We start from the raw sequence: 15985 nt of genomic DNA, 5'->3' as shown, positions 1-15985 counted from the left end.
CAGGAGGCATCCGAGACAGATACCTAAACCACCTCGGTTGGCTGCTTTCGATGTCATTTCCTTTCTGACAAATTTGTATTCTGGGAGGTATTGAATGGAGGACCAGAGCACATAATTCCACACGTTCATCCGTGAAGCAGTTTGTTATTGTACCAGTAAAAGAGTCAGTTTGGGTTTATGCGGAGCTGAGTTCCCGGTCAGCATAGAGCTGGCACTTTCTCTAGCAGCAGGGCGAAGGCGTTTACCTTCTGGTATAGCTAAAAATGCAAAGCAGAGAGATTATTCTATTCAAGAAATAACACACCTGTTTCAACCATCTTGATGGTGGACATGTCATCAGTGACATTTATTTCGTCTAAGGGGAATCCGTCCCTCCATCCACACAGTCATTTATAATTTAAAATAAAATAATCTAAATCAACTTGTAATAATTTCATAATAATAATGGCAGAAAACCAATTTCTGGGAACTTTCAGTCGTATATGTCTATGTGTTTGCGTGTTTTTCTCAGAATGTTAATAATAAAACTTAGTATTAAGCGCTAAAATATTAAACACAAGAAGCAAAAATTTAGTTCAATAAAGATGTGTTTTTTTTCTAAAAGCGACAGAAGCGCGGTATATCGATACACTGTACGCCGAGTGTCTCTGTAAGTCCGTAAACACGTGGAAAGAAACACCTGATCGGTGTGAAGTTAATTAGGACAATACTAGGACGTTTTGTGTAACGGCTTTGTCATTAATCATTTTCTTTTCAAAAGTCCCGAACCGATTTCCCTTTGTGGGACAAGGGGGAGGAGGTGTATCACCGTTAGCGGAGGGGGCTGGCTTGGGGCTGCGCCTCTATAAGTACGACTGGGACTCGAGGTAGAGAAAGGATCCCAACATCACAGCGGTGGGCGTATGAATAGGGTAACATTGTGTGAACGTACAGCGAGTTGTTCACGTTTGCATTTTTCTTTAAAAGATCAAAATCTAGTTTTCTCTTTAGGACTTTAGAAAAAGGGAAGTCAAAATGGAAACGTGGAAACTGCTGGCTTTGATTGCCGTTGTCTTTGCGGTTGTATATTACGTTCAGGGATCATCGGTGAGTGACGGCGAGGAGTCCTGGTTGGCGGAGAGCTGGCAGGTAACTGCGCTTTTCGCATCCTCTCTGCAAACAGCGCCAGTATTAAATGTATGTTTATGATGGAAGCTTGCGGTGGGCTCGATTCTGTGTGCCATCGCTTCAGCACCTCGGAGAGAGGGGCGGGGCGGTTCTGAACTTTAACGGAAAGGAGTGATTGCTCAAAAAAAAATCCTACTTAGGGCGATACACGGAAAAAAACAACAATATGACAAACGCAGGCCTTCCAACATTTACTGATTTATTATTAAAAGTGATAATAATAATGATTATTATTATTATTATTGATGTTGTTGTTGTTGTATATGTGCACAATGAGTAATAAGTGCTTTCTCTTCGTGTTTCTTCGTGGCAGACTGAACCTTCCGAGAACAGCTTCACCAGCAAAGTGGCAGACCTAATAAAAAGATCCAAATCGCAGCAGTTCTACGGCCTCATGGGCAGGCGGTCAGGTAACGCGACATTTCCTCGCCCGCAGGAGGCAGATGGAGGCATTACCTGTAGTTGGTATCATGTAGTCGTCTTATTAAATGCTCTTCAAAATTTGGCACATATGTTTTGATGTTCATTTTGCGTACAGTCCAGTATACCAATATACCAAAGTAAGAATCATTTGTGCAAATCCGATTTAAAATGAAAATAAGATTAAATAGCCTACTTGTGCATTTTCATTGAAGAGTATCACTTTGTTTACTTTTTGTCTTTGAATACATGTAGTGGTGTGTGTGTGTGTGTGTGCGTGCTTTATGGGGACACAATGTCCCCACAACATGATGAATACCCGTTTTTTTCCCCTTATAGGGACCAGTTACCTTTAATAAAAATCTATGACTGCTATGAAAAAAACTAAAAATGCAAAAACTTGCTTGGTTGTTTATGGTTATGGTTAGGGCTGGTTAGGGGTTAAGGTTGTCACGGTTAGCATTAGCAGTTTTCCCATAGAAATGAATGAGCGGTCCCCAAAGATATGTTTATAGATTGATAGAGATAGAGATACTTTATTTATCCAAAAGTAAATTTAGGTAAATTTACCCTACGAGGGTGTGTGTGTGTGTGTGTGTATACACTGCTTTCTCAATATCAGAAATGTATACAGATGTTATAAAATAAAGGTAATTCCCAAGTCTGTCTTACAATGGGAAAATATCAGACCTAGAATGTAGGGAAAACAATCTCTACATATGAGATGAGTAACCACCATGCTGACCGACTGTTTTATGCATGATTATTAATGACTGCAGTGGTTTAGGACAGATGCCATCATCCTCATCAATATTATTAATATGCACGCTTCATTTTGGGAGATATAAATTTAATTGAACATTAAGAGGAACACGGCACATTTTCCTCCTCACAGCTTCTGATACTTGGTTCACCATGAATCCTTCAGTCTCTTTCATGCATAGGCTACTTCATGATAGCATGCAGTGTGCACCATAACTGCGTTCACATGTGTGACTGCTGGAGTTAAAATTTTGTAAAATTTCCTACATTGCTACTGCATCTTCTAAGGAACACCAAGCTATCCTATCTTGTCAAATATAAAACTGTTGTTTGGTGCATGTTTTAGTTTGTTAGTTCTAATTTGTCTTGCAAAGTAGTGATAATAGCAATATGAATGTCAGTGTGCTCTAGTGAATACTTAAGTGTAGATGTGTAGGTTACCTTAAATATTAGTTGAACTGATGAAAAACAAAACCTTCTTTGTAGGCATCCAACTACCTGCACGTCAAGGTCGAAAAAGTAAGTTTAATTCAGCTGTTTAACTAGTTTTACTGTAAAATCTAAATGCCACTTTCACAAATACTTGATAATAAATTATTTTTGAAACCCAAAAGTATGCATACTGGACCAGTCAGTTACCAAGCTGCCGTCACCATGAGACTCTTGCACCATCATTTGTCTCGACTTTATCGATCACTCATCTTGCTTGTGACATGAAGCATTTTCCATAGACCATGTATAGGGGCATGTTCTGCTACATTTAATGATTTAAATGACCTCAATCCAGTCTCCAAATTACATGGACAAATGTGTTAATATGTATAAACATGAATCATATTTTAAGAATTCAAAACAAGTCAAATTGTTGGGTTCAGTAATTCTAACACTAATGTTATATTGTTCATATTCCTTATATTATCTTTTTTGTGTAGAATAACTGAAAATTTATTTTATTTGTGTTGGTCATTTAAGAATGGCTTTGGTAACTAAGCTTAGTGACAAGTAGTCAAGCAACATGTTCCCTCTCCAATGAAGTAACACAGTGTATCTACAAAGTATTCAGTAGATAAATAATTATACTCATAATTAACTTTAATTTAAGAAGATTAATATTACGCACAACTCAAGTGGTGCTTGCATATTACAACCTAGAGTTCTGCTGTCGAGTTACGAAGGACGTGTGACAGTGTGCTAAATTACAGCGGTAAAAAAATCTATTCCAAAAAACATTTTTTGACACAAAGCCCAGATTGCACATCATTCATTAATGGTAATTTAAATAATTAGCAGCACTCTAATTAGTCATGGTACTTATGAAAAAAAGTATTATTAAAATGAAAGTTTAAAAAATGTTGAAATATGTCAAAAATATTATTAAATATACTGAACTTTTTGCTTCAACAGCAAGCATGTTGTACTGCATGAATGCATTTTTCAAATTACTCTTCCGACAGGAAATAAAGGAGAGATGTTTGTTGGCCTTATGGGAAGGAGATCATCCAGTGGAGGTAGAATCCGGATTTCTCTTTCAGATAACAAGGGATGCAACTTCTTTTTGAAGAAATCCTACTCAGTTTTTCCAGTACTCGATTTATGGAAGATCAAACAAACGATATCTAATGACTCTGTTTTCATAATTATAAATTTTGAAGGATCATTAATATAACATACTATGTGAGTCTACAGTTTCTGTAATTAATAATCATAAAATATATTTTTTTTTATTTGGCAGAGTTTCAAGAGGAGTGGGACAAACCTCAGTTCTACTGATGATTACCCATGAAAGATATTGTTATTTAACAATATTTCTCTTTAATTACCTTTGTCTTTTGTTCAACTTGTTGGGAGCCCATCAGAATTATGCAATCAATTCCTATTAAAAATTAATGTAACAGTAACAAACAGGAGAATGTAACAACAGGATTTCTAATCTATGGTCATCCTTATACTCTCCCTTGGCATTTCACCAAGTGGAGAAACACACTTTCAAAACTGTCCTACATCCATTTAAATTTTGTATAGTACAGTCCATTGACAAGCAAAATTATTGTATGATTATTCGCTAATTGTGACTGAATATGTATATTTGTGTCTAGCTATTGCTGAAAGGAATTCCCTCAGCATTGTAGTAACAAAGTTACTAACACAATAAAAGATTGATTACTTTGATGTGACAGTGTCTGATTAAGTTTCAGTCACCGTTTCAGTAAAGAATACTGGGAGAAGATGCTGTCCAGTGCCAGAATCAGTCCAGCTTGCCTCTTACCCTGACCTAACCAGGGCAGCGGGGGACAGGGTGACAACCATACAGATATTACTTAAAGTTCTGGGTATCAGTATTGTGACAATTACTGCTTTCATAGCATCTGTTATTCTCATATGCTGGTCATACTGTGGGTTCCTGCTCTATGAGTGCAAATACCAAGCATGTCCTGTAGTTCAGTATCACTGTCCACTGCAAGTTTGCTCATCATTGTGAAAATGGGGAAATTGGGAAAGAATTCTGGCAGAATGTGACTTTTCTTGACAATATTGATTGAAGGAGTGGTGAAAGTCTTTGTAAAATGAAAGCCTAGCTTTAGCTACAATCAGTCCACGGCCACTCTTAAGCAGATGATTAGCAGGCTATGGGCCAGGAAGATTCACCTTCTGCACCGGTGGAGTTTTTCAGGGTCTAATCAGGCCCACACACATACTTTTTGTTAGGCCCTCTTTCTAAATAATTGATAACTCACTGGTAAGGGAAGATTACTGGGAGGCATGATGCCTGAGTCTGTGATGAAACAGGATCAATTCTATTCATTTGTCGCACCCGTTAGTCTTTGTTATTGATTTGTTGCATCTGTCATTCTTTCTCATGTTTGGTGGGGGGGGGGGGGATTGGGCTGGCAACCACAAGGCTTTTCATATCACACTCAAGTATTCCCCGCTCTGAGAGAATTTGTGACAAACTTCCAAAATGGGGGCTTTTGTACGTTTCCTGTTTGCATTGTTTCAAACCAGTCCCTTTCCTGAACAAACTTATGTTTTCTATTTTAATCCCTGAGTCACATTGTTAGGTTTAGCATCCCAACCTTTTGGGATTCAGTGATGTTCTTTCTCATTCTCCCGTCAAGTGAAATACCATCGACATAAGAATCTGATTACTGTTCCCTATTGATCATCGCCATTCTGTCTTTCTTAGTAAATCTTTTGTCCAATATTAAAGAGCTCCATCTGGCTTTCTTTGCAGCTCTATATTCTGTGGTATTGCTAGTTCAGCTGCTGTAATGCACAGGACACTCAATCTGCTAAACTATCCCCCGCATGTGTCGTCTTCCATCAGATCTCTGCTTTTGTCACCACACAGTGGCCACCTTTTTCTCCAGAAGAAGATGTGCTTGATTGTGACACTGGCCAGTTAGTGAGTTTAAAACCTACTGGAAGGGCCCATTTTCATAATTTAGCAGTGCTTTGATGCTCTGATATTGTCATATTGACAAGATATGTTTCCTGGCTCAGGGGAGAATCATCTTTTTAGGTTCACTTAAGTTTATTAACTTAAGTAATTAGTCTCAGGGCTAATTTATTTGTGCATGTTTAGCCATAAATAGAACCAATCACTTGTGATTTCTGCCCTTCCCTAGAGACAGAGGAAAGTTTCAGTTATTTTCTGGAATACTCAGTTTCTTATTAGTTTTGACATAAGGTCCACCTGACTTAAATTATTACATTAGGTTGAGATGATGTTAAATGATGTTAAAATCATGTGACAGAATATGCAATTTAAAGATCTGGCATACATTTTAATCTCATTGATTAATTAACTATTAATTATACTCAGTGACTTTTTTTTTTTTGTATGGGCATACTGCAGGTCCCATGTCAGTATGATGTGACAACCCCCATCCCCCCCCCACCCCCCCGAGCTGGATACACGCGGTGATAAGGTGCAGTAGGGAGTGGTACAGCCATTGTATCCTCTCCTGCAGCAAGTCAGCCCACAGCTGTTGTAACTGGCCCTCGAGACCCTGCAGATTGGCACTGGGTCTGAGTTGACGTCTGAGCTGATCCCACACATGTTAGATTGGGGAAAGATGGGGGGACCTGGCTGGCCATGGGAGGACCTCAACATGACGCAGGCAGTAGACACGCATGCTGTGTGTGGACGGGCGTTGTCTGGGTGAAAGACTGTACCAGGGTGCCGTCTCAGGAGGAGACATGCGGATGCAGGATGTCACTGACGTAGTGCTGTGCTGTCAGGGTCCCCCGAATCACTGACAGAGATGATCTGAAGTCATACCCTATGGCTTCCCACACCATGATGTCATACCCTATGGCTCCCCACACCATGATGTCATACCCTATGGCTCCTCACACCATGATGTCATACCCTATGGCTCCTCACACCATGATGTCATACGCCATGGCTCCCCACACCATGATGCCAGGAGTAACGTAGGTGTGTCGCTCCACAACATTGGCAGGATTTGGCCTCTTCCCTTGGCGCGGCCATATGCACACACATGACGGTCATCCATGGTAATGCAGAACCCGGAGTCATCGCTGAACATGATACGACGGCACTCGTCATCAGTCCATGTCTCCTGGTTACCACTCCACTCCAAACGCAGTCGTCTCTGCGCTGGTGTTAACAGCAGCCTAAGTATGGGACGGTGAACCCATAGTCCGGATGATGCCAGTTGATGAGACACGGTGCAGGATGACACGGGGTGTTGCAGAGAGTCCAGTACTTGTGTCTGGATGGCAGACGCAGATGTCATGGGGTTCTGTAATGGCTCATGCAAACCCACAATGTGACCCCAATCAAACTCCCTCAGGTGCTGGTAGTGCTGTCTAATGCACCCAGGAGGCATCCTCTGTGTCCGCTGACTATACATCCCAGCTTCTTGCAAATTTAATCATTTACATACCCATCTCTGGTCTGCACGTGCGCCAAATTACATCCGAATCGAACCGTTAATTCTTGGTGCTTGACATTTTTTTGTCACTGAGTATATAAGCGCGAGTGAATCATATGTGCTATTAATACAGAAAGGGTTTATTTTCTATGCATTTCTTATGTTTTCTGTGTAATTTAATATACCGTTTACAGGACATAATATGCAGAATACAAATAGGTTCAATAAACGTCAGAGATTTTCCAAAAATTGAGAATCAGGAGATTTGTTTGTTCGGTCAATTAGGTAACTAACAGGTGAACACGTAAGTGGATAAGTTAGCTAGACTTGTAATGAGAGGCTGATGCGCTCTTTTTTCACAACACCGTATGTTTATTCCATTTCAAAATCAGGCCAAATGTTATTTTCAGATACCGAAGTGGAGCACTGCACTAGCCTTCAGAGCAGGCATACGTTGTGAATGACATTCACCACTTTGCTACAAAACCGTTCACTGCCAGACAGCAAATTATCCGTCAAACCACAAGGTAATTCATAAAAACTTGGCGAGGCAGATGCTCAAACAGAGCAGTAAGCTCTACAAACGTTAATAGCAGTGGGCTTCAAACAACACAGATAAATTTTTAAAAGCCATCTGCTCTACAGAGATGGTTATAGTTATTAATATTAATAGCGGCAATTAGAGGCTTAACTCTGGCTGTAAAATATATTACAAGTATTCTCCAAAGTGGTAATACTTTACTTGACAGTGCACAAATATAGTATTATATACTATTACTTATGTATTAATTAACCACAAACTAAGTCTTAGTTACATACTGATCTCATGTTAATTCATCATTAATAAATCATAATGCATATTTAATCAAGCAGTTACTATATTTGTCACTGTATCTGTCTATTTCTGCAAACCTTTGTGAACTGCTGAAGGAACAAGTCATGAATAACAAAAGTGAAATACTGATCATGTTTATTCATCATTAATGAATCGTGACATATCTTCTCAAGCAGTGTTAATTTTGTTCACGAAATTTTTTCGTCAGTTATCGTCAACGACCTTCATTTTCATACTAAAACGAAACGATAACTAAATAAAAATGATTTCGCGACGCCTAAGACTATGACGAAGTGTACTGACAATTTCGTAAGAGAATAAAAACGAGACGAAAATGTTCGCCAGAGACGAGATACAATTGGAACTACCGTAGTTCGCGTAAGGCGGGGTTCAGTTAGAGAAAATTTCCTGAAGCAAAGGTCCATTAGATCATAATGTCTAACTATTTAGTGTGACATATATTTAAGTAGCCGCTATTATTTGTATCAACATCTACTAAATAGGTAGGGCTGCATTTCAAAATAAGAGAAAATAAATAAAATGTGATAATTGTGCATGTTTAAATAAAGTGCTTAACTCAAGCCGTAAACGCGCCCTAATACAGTCGTGTCTATGTCATATATTTTAGTGATCATGGATTTAAGTATTGGTTTTCTATAATACCACACCGGTAATAAAATTAAAGTCTCATTTTAATATAAATACATACGAACTTATCACTTTAATCGCTGTTAGAGTAGGATATATGGACGGTCTTATTATTTCGAAAATATATAAAACGTGACGTGTTTTTCTCATATTAGCTTTATATTTGTCGGAGTAACAACGCAAACGGAATGACAAGCCGTTTCAAGCGAAAACAGCGCATTTTCATTTTTATTTCAAATAAAACGCGGGGTTGCCACCTACGGGCAGCTGGCCAGAGTGAGATTTTCAATTTGAAATGTCTGGACACAACTGAAACAGTTCTTACCTTGCAAATAGTCTGCTTCTGTATTTAACCGTGTAAATACACTTTGGACGTTTATCATGTGTCATGCCAGATTCTTGAGATTTGGCAGCCATGAAAACGTACATTTTTTGTTTCACCTGAGTTGATTTTTATAACAAACATTACTTCATACAGTTGTTAAAAAGCGGAAACTTCAACGAACATGAAATCACTATTAAACTACGCCTACAAATATTTATTTTAATATTTTTATTTTAATATCCAGAGAGAGCAGGCCTGGTGGCATTATTGCCTATGCACTTTGAAGTGATTTTATTTTTGCACTAATGGCACTACTGATTTTACAGTACTGTACTCAGTTTCCGGGTAAATAAATACATGTGAACATAATGGTGAACATAATGACTTTCTGACATCAAATTTAAGGGAAACTTTAAACATAACACTTTACACTTTTAATTTTAGTTGACTAAATCAACTGTAGTTTTAGTCGACTGTAATCTTATGACATTTAGTCAACTAAAACTAGACTAAATTATGACTAAAACTAAATAAAAATTCGCTGTCAAAATTAACACCGTTCTAAAGAAGGAACTATTTTTGTTCATGATTTGTTCATAATTTGTACTTCAGTAGTAACTGGGTTATTACTAAGTATTTGTGCTCCAACAGGTAGTGTTACCTAAAAAGTATATTCTCGAGCTAATTTTTAAAAAATCGATTAGAATGGAAAGCAAAATTAGGAGAAATGGTATGACAATGACTGTTTAAGTATAGTTTAAGAACCCAGAAAACATTTAACTCACATTCAAATAACACATTTTAGACATGTTCTGTCCAATCAGCCATCAGACACCTGTAAAATCTGTGATAAATTAATTATAGTTAATGGCATAAGACAAAAAGTCTTAAAAATACACTCACACTTTTTGTGCACTTGACAGCCAAATAGGGTAAAAGAGGCAAGTGGAAAATTGTGTATAATTAAATGCAAATTCGCAGAAGACTGGAGTAGACTCAGCAACCCTCGTTAGTCTACAGCAGGGGTGGGTAACCTGATCCATGGAGGGCTGGTGTAGGTGTGGGTTTTTGGGATGGCCTCTCCATCAGCCAATAAGAGTGGGTCTCCAGGATTGGAGTTGGGAACCATTGTTTTATTATTGGCAGATTGAGAGGCCATCCCAAAAACCCGCACCCACACCAGCCCTCCATGGAACAGGTTCCCCACCCCTGGTCTACAGTGTACTGTTAAGGAGAGGGGCATGTGTCTGGAGTTTCGTTGGATGTAATGGTCCCCAGTTCCCCAGAGATTGGGGCCCAATATGATAAACATTCATGGGGCCCAAAATCTCTAGCAGTGGCCCTGCTTGAGGGTAGGAGACTTACACATTTCAGTGAATATTCAGCCATTCAATTCTATTGACTTGGCAAGTTACAGCAAATTCCGATTAGTAGGTCATGGCCATTCTTGTTGATAAGGATTTTAAAGACCTGAGATGGACTTAATAGAGCCATTAGGCTGCAGTGCGTGGTCTTAGTGATTACTATGCAGCATGACAGCTAAAGGCTCTAAGGTCTCTGTGAAGGTTCTGATTCGCTGTTCCTGAGTGATCCAGGCATGACATGACAGCGATTTACACCGACGCCTATCTGTCACAGACATAGAAAAAATGATCTGAACTTCATGCTTTTATGTGCGGCATTGAGTGGTGTACAGTGGATTGTTGGAATGGGTATAAGACAAAGAAAAGTAAGGAAGTGTTGAGATATATCTGATAGGCTGTGATATTATTTAATTTAATTAGATGCATCACATACTTAGGGCACAAAAATTGATGGCCATATCAGAATCTGTTGTTCTCAGAATCATTTTCTCCCTTACCAGGCCGCACACCAACTTCGGAGAATATTACATACATACTCCACTGGAGATGGTGATTAGGCTCTGCCAATGCCATTTGCCCAACCATTAAAATAAGAGGTACATGACAAATGGCAGCTATCCAGGAACTGCACAGTGACTAGAACAACTCCATTATGCTTTTCACGTGGACAGATATCAAACCATGAATGAGGCTTTTAAGTTGAAGTATATCAACAACATACTGGATATGTAGGGTACAATTACCCTTTATTCCTCACTGAATGTGGCACCAGCGAACAAGAAAAAGGGGGTTTTCTCCTCTCTGTTTGAATTGTACTGTATCTCAGCCCTGTGCGATTCTTCGTGTTGCTTATATTGTGGAACATTTGAACAAAATCACTGTTTTACAGCAATGGTGGACTGAAGAGTTTAGGAAAATAGGACAGGCACTATGAAGCTCTGGGATGGTTTCTTTCTCAGTACGGGCTTCTCTCTCGCCACCTTCCTGCACAGACCGGTATTACACATGGTTTTGTTATCGCTGCTTGATGCAGCTTTATTACACTGGGTTACGTGGCTCATTCAGACAGGTTGCTTGTGTCTCAGTAGTTTTCCTTCTAGCCCCCCTGATGTGTTCTGAATGACAGATTTTTCTAAGCAGTGTCTGATGCAGTCTGATGCACCTTACACTGTTTTACTATTAAGCTATCAATGCTCACTGAGATCTTATAAGCTTATTTTAAACCCGTTGCTTCTCTTAAAATTCCCATAACAATCCCAAACTGGGGGCAGCATGGTGATGCAATGGTTAGCACTGTTGCCTCATGCCTCTGAGATGAGGGTTCAGCTGTCTGCCATGGCCCCATGTATGTGGAGTTTGCATGTTCACTGTGTGACATCAAGGGGTTTCATCAGGGAACTCCAGCCCCCCCCCCCCCCCCCCCCCAATATGAAACATGCTGAGGTTAGTTGGAGTTGCCAGATTGTCTGTAGATGTGAGTGTGTCCTGTGATGGATTGGTGACTCGCCCTCGAATGTCCCCCCCGCCCCCATGATCCTGAATAAGACAAGTAGTTTCAGGAAATGGATAGATGGACCCCCAAATTGCTTTTACATCTTCATTTCTCCCTGCCTTGTGCCCTTTGTTTTCTAGGAAGACCCCTGGCTCACCACGCCCTTATATGGAAGATGGATGATGCTGATTTAAACTGCTTTTATGCAGAAAACATTGGGCAGCATGGGGTCACAACCACCGTTTCAATTGTTCAGTGATGCAAGGCCATATAATCTAGAGATAATGGACATTCATACTTCACACATACAAGAGAAACTCTGTTTTAGTTAAGGGCATCAGGACCCAATGGATGCCATTATTGGTTGTCATTTTTATCATGGTTGTCATAGGTAGTCCTAGAAAATCTGCCCATGTATTTTTTGTCACATAGTGTCTCAGGAGCAGCAATAGGTGCTTAAACAATCAAATGATGACAAAACCACCTCAGAATGCTATTGTTTCGAAAACAATTTCAGAGCTGGCTTTCAGAAGAGCTGTCAGTCTAGATTCTATGCCAAAGAAAGTCAGGGTCACATTAAAATGTAAAGTGGAGTTCTTTAATTTCAAGCATTTAATAAGTGCTGTGCCCAAGTAATCAATGGAGAACTAATTCCAGCTTTCAGAGCTAGATTGGATGCAAAAGGAAGATCCTGACCTGAAAATTCCAAAGCATGAAGAGAATGGACACAATCTCAGTTGAACTAGGAAGTCGAGGGCATTATAAGCAAGTTATGAACTCCTTGGTAATGAAGATGGTTTGAGCTACATTCCACAGGAGTCAGCTGGAGGTCGGCCACATTCTTCTTCGTCCGTGTCCGTTAGCAGAGGCCCTTCCCTCTGTTTTTTGGGTGCACCCCTGTCTGGTGCCCTATGCTGCCTGGGATAGGCTCTAGGTCATGGTGACCCTGTCCGGGACCGGTGGTTGGAAGCTGGATAGCTGGATAAATGACCTGAAATAAGCAAATAGGGAGTATGCCAACACACTTAGAATGATTAAGATCCAAACCCTTGGATGAAAATGAAAAACATTTGAAAACATTCACATAGGCATGTGTGTCAGAATGGCTGAGCGGTCTACAGCTGTTGTCTCTCCCAAGGTGGTGGGGCTTCTGGTCTCTGAATAGAGGCGTGGGTTCAAATCCCACTTCTGACATGTTATTTTGGGGGTGATGTCTGACCCTGCAGGTTACTGCCTGACTCTGCTTCTTGATTCATCCATCACAACACTGGATGAAGGATAACTGAATTCTGTTTGTGATGCGCAGCATTTTCAAGATAAGTTTCAGATTTTTTAGGCTTTGTCCACATGTACATGTAATGTTTTTGAAAACTGTGTTTTTCCTTCTCTGTTATTAAAAAAAATCTCCATCCCCTAATGTTGTAGTGCTTGAGATTGGTCTTGATCTTGAGACCAGTCTTGAAACCACTTTTTAGCAGTCTTGTTAAATAACTTCAACAAGTTCCCAAATGAATACAAAATCTAAGATATTCATTTGCAACTGGCACTAACCATGTATTCCTTCACAGTACTAAGCCATAGAAAGGTCTCCAATGACACCACTGCATTCCACCATCAGAGAAACTCTAATCTCAATATTTATAAGATTATATTTGTAGTGCCTGCAAATTTTCATATTTGAGACAAAAAAAATAGTTTTTTCCTCATAAGAAGGATATCAAGACATAAAATTATAACATAACTGAGTAGCTCAGAATGTCCTGAAAAAAAAACTGTGAAGCATATGTGGCTAACTCATGTACATATAATGTAATAAGCCTAAAATCAAAGGGATAGAAAAACCCAAAAATAGGGTTCAAAGGGTTAACACAGTACTGTGATTGGGTGTAAAACTTCCTGCTTCAAAGTTCAAATGCAACCAATCAGGTGCGTCTTATTTGAAAAACTGCTACATTTGCACATAAGCATTTATACAGAAATTTTAAGATAAAACATCCAAGGTTCAAATGATACTGTGACACAAACTTTAGGCCATACTGCCTAGCCCCCTGATGATGTATGTGCTTCATATTTTACAGTATGTTGTGTTATGTAGGCTCAAACATTAGTCTGTTTCTGATCTTGACTTGGTCTAGCCCTGTCTTGGTCTTGGTCTTGTCTCAGTCTCACCCTGCCTTGGTCTTGGTCTTGATGCACTCTGGTCTTTATTTATTTATATATTTTAAATGCCCAACCACCACCACCACCCTCTATGAAGGACAACTTTATTTTTTAATTAGCTGAGCAACAAATCGATACATTAAGTGAAGCCACTCCAAACCAGCACACCCCCTGCCCATCCCCCATTATGACAACACAGTATACAGATAGACAAGTAAGATATGGCAGGTAAGACAGACAAGACATGACGTTGTAAACTTGTAAGACCTAGCAGATTGACGTAGACACACAAGGTAGGGCAGGATGAAGCAAACCCTTACACTCACTGGGATATTTAGGGATTTTCTGTGAAGTTATGAGAGCTTATGAGATACATTGAGGTATGATTGCATTGAGGAGTTGTAGTGTCAATGTGTGTGTCTGTGTGAGTGTAATTATGTGTGTCATTCCTTGGATTTAATTTACAGGCAAGTCCAGTGCAGTGGTAAATCAGCCCCAAACTTTTTGAAGTCTGGGGTTTGCATTAAGCAGAGATATATAAAATCTTTCTCGACCAATGGGTTGTTTGATTTGGTTGATGTTTAGTTTTATTGAAACGGGGGCATGATCACTGATTAGAATGGGATACATTTTGGGTTCTAGGATATTGGAAACAATTGAGTTACTAGTAAGGAAAAAATCAGTACGGGAGTATGATTTATGGGGTGGAGTGAAGTGTGAGTATTGTCTGATATTAGGATTTTTTAGTCGCCAGCTATCGCCAAGACAAAACTTTTAATATATCCATGGATGCCAGTTTCTAGGATTGACGGTAGTGGATGAACTATTTAAAGTAGGGTTGATCACTGTATTAAAGCCAAGAGTTTGATAAATTGGATAATGACTCAAAAAACGTATGGAAGAAAGCGAGGTCATCAGAACTGGGTCCATATATGCTTGCAATAGTGAGGTTTTTGTTGTTGATTGTGGTGTTAATAATGACATATCACCATTCAGGGTCCGTACCAAGCGGAAATGAATATATTTGATTTTGCATCCATTTGGTAAATTGTTGAAGCTACTAGAAAAGACTGCTAAAAAGGGGTCTCAAGACTGGTCTCAAGACCAAGACCAATCTGAAGTACTACATCAGTAAGGGATGGAGATTGTTTTTTTTTTTTAACAGGGAAGGAAAAACACTTTTCAAAAATACCCATGTACAGGCCTAAATGATCTGAAATGTATCCTGAAAATGCTGTGCATCACAAACAGAATTCAGTCATCCTTCTTCCAGTGTTTTGATAGATGATTCACAAAGCAGGGTCAGACAACACCCCCAAAATAGCATGTCAGAAGTGGGATTTGAATCCACACCTCTATTCAGAGGCCAGAAGCCCCACCAGCCAGGGAAGAGGAATAACCTTGAGTCTGGCACTTTAGACCACTCAGCCATCCTGACACATACTACTATAAGTCTTATCAAATGGTTTTCATGCCCCAGTTGAACAAAGCAGATAATGTGCCCCCATGATAAGATTCCACATGATCACAACACAAAGCATAGAGTGTAGGAATGTCCACATACACTGGCAGAACTGAGAGCCAGAGTGACTGAGTGGCAGTGTAGTGGTTAGGTATGTACCCTTGATAGCAGAGGGCTGCTAGTGCGAATCCTGTGCATGCTTACTGTTATGGCAGCATTTGGGGCTTAGTGGGTTAGGATACCACACCTATGATAGGAAGGTGACCAATTCAAATCCTAGGGTAAGCAAAGTAATATCACCATCGAGCCTTTGAGCAAGTACCTTAACATAAATTTCTTTAGTGACTGAGTGACTTTGCATGACGTCACTTCAAATAAAAGCATCCACTAAAAAAGTACAAATGTAAAGAGGCTTTTCCTCTGATCCTGGGGAAGATTAAGTTTAGAAA

General features: G+C 39.5%; 1 protein-coding gene and 1 non-coding gene across 3 annotated transcripts; one reads left to right on the top strand and one right to left on the bottom strand.

The window, feature by feature from the left end:
• The first annotated feature begins 720 nt into the window (after positions 1 to 720).
• On the top strand, positions 721 to 4518 carry LOC111848671 (uncharacterized). 2 transcript variants are annotated; one of them, XM_023820879.2, is made up of 6 exons: positions 725 to 911; positions 1078 to 1128; positions 1481 to 1577; positions 2836 to 2868; positions 3804 to 3857; positions 4082 to 4518. In XM_023820879.2, the coding sequence occupies exons 1-6, from the start codon at positions 903 to 905 to the stop codon at positions 4117 to 4119; spliced, it is 282 nt and encodes a 93-aa protein (XP_023676647.1). In that variant the 5' UTR covers positions 725 to 902; the 3' UTR covers positions 4120 to 4518. The 2 variants fall into 2 exon arrangements, with proteins under 2 accessions (XP_023676645.1, XP_023676647.1); XM_023820877.2 differs by having other exon boundaries at positions 721 to 1128.
• Positions 4519 to 15400: 10882 nt separating this feature from the next.
• trnal-caa (transfer RNA leucine (anticodon CAA)) lies at positions 15401 to 15512 on the bottom strand. The gene is made up of 2 exons: positions 15475 to 15512; positions 15401 to 15446 (listed from the first exon to the last, which is right to left on the bottom strand). It is a non-coding gene; the product is annotated as a tRNA-Leu (tRNA).
• Positions 15513 to 15985: the final 473 nt, after the last annotated feature.

This window comes from Paramormyrops kingsleyae, chromosome 5 (genome assembly GCF_048594095.1).
Source record: "Paramormyrops kingsleyae isolate MSU_618 chromosome 5, PKINGS_0.4, whole genome shotgun sequence".
NCBI lineage: Eukaryota > Metazoa > Chordata > Actinopteri > Osteoglossiformes > Mormyridae > Paramormyrops > Paramormyrops kingsleyae.
Note: the sequence above shows the minus strand (reverse complement) of the source record. Positions and strands in the feature narration are given on the sequence as shown.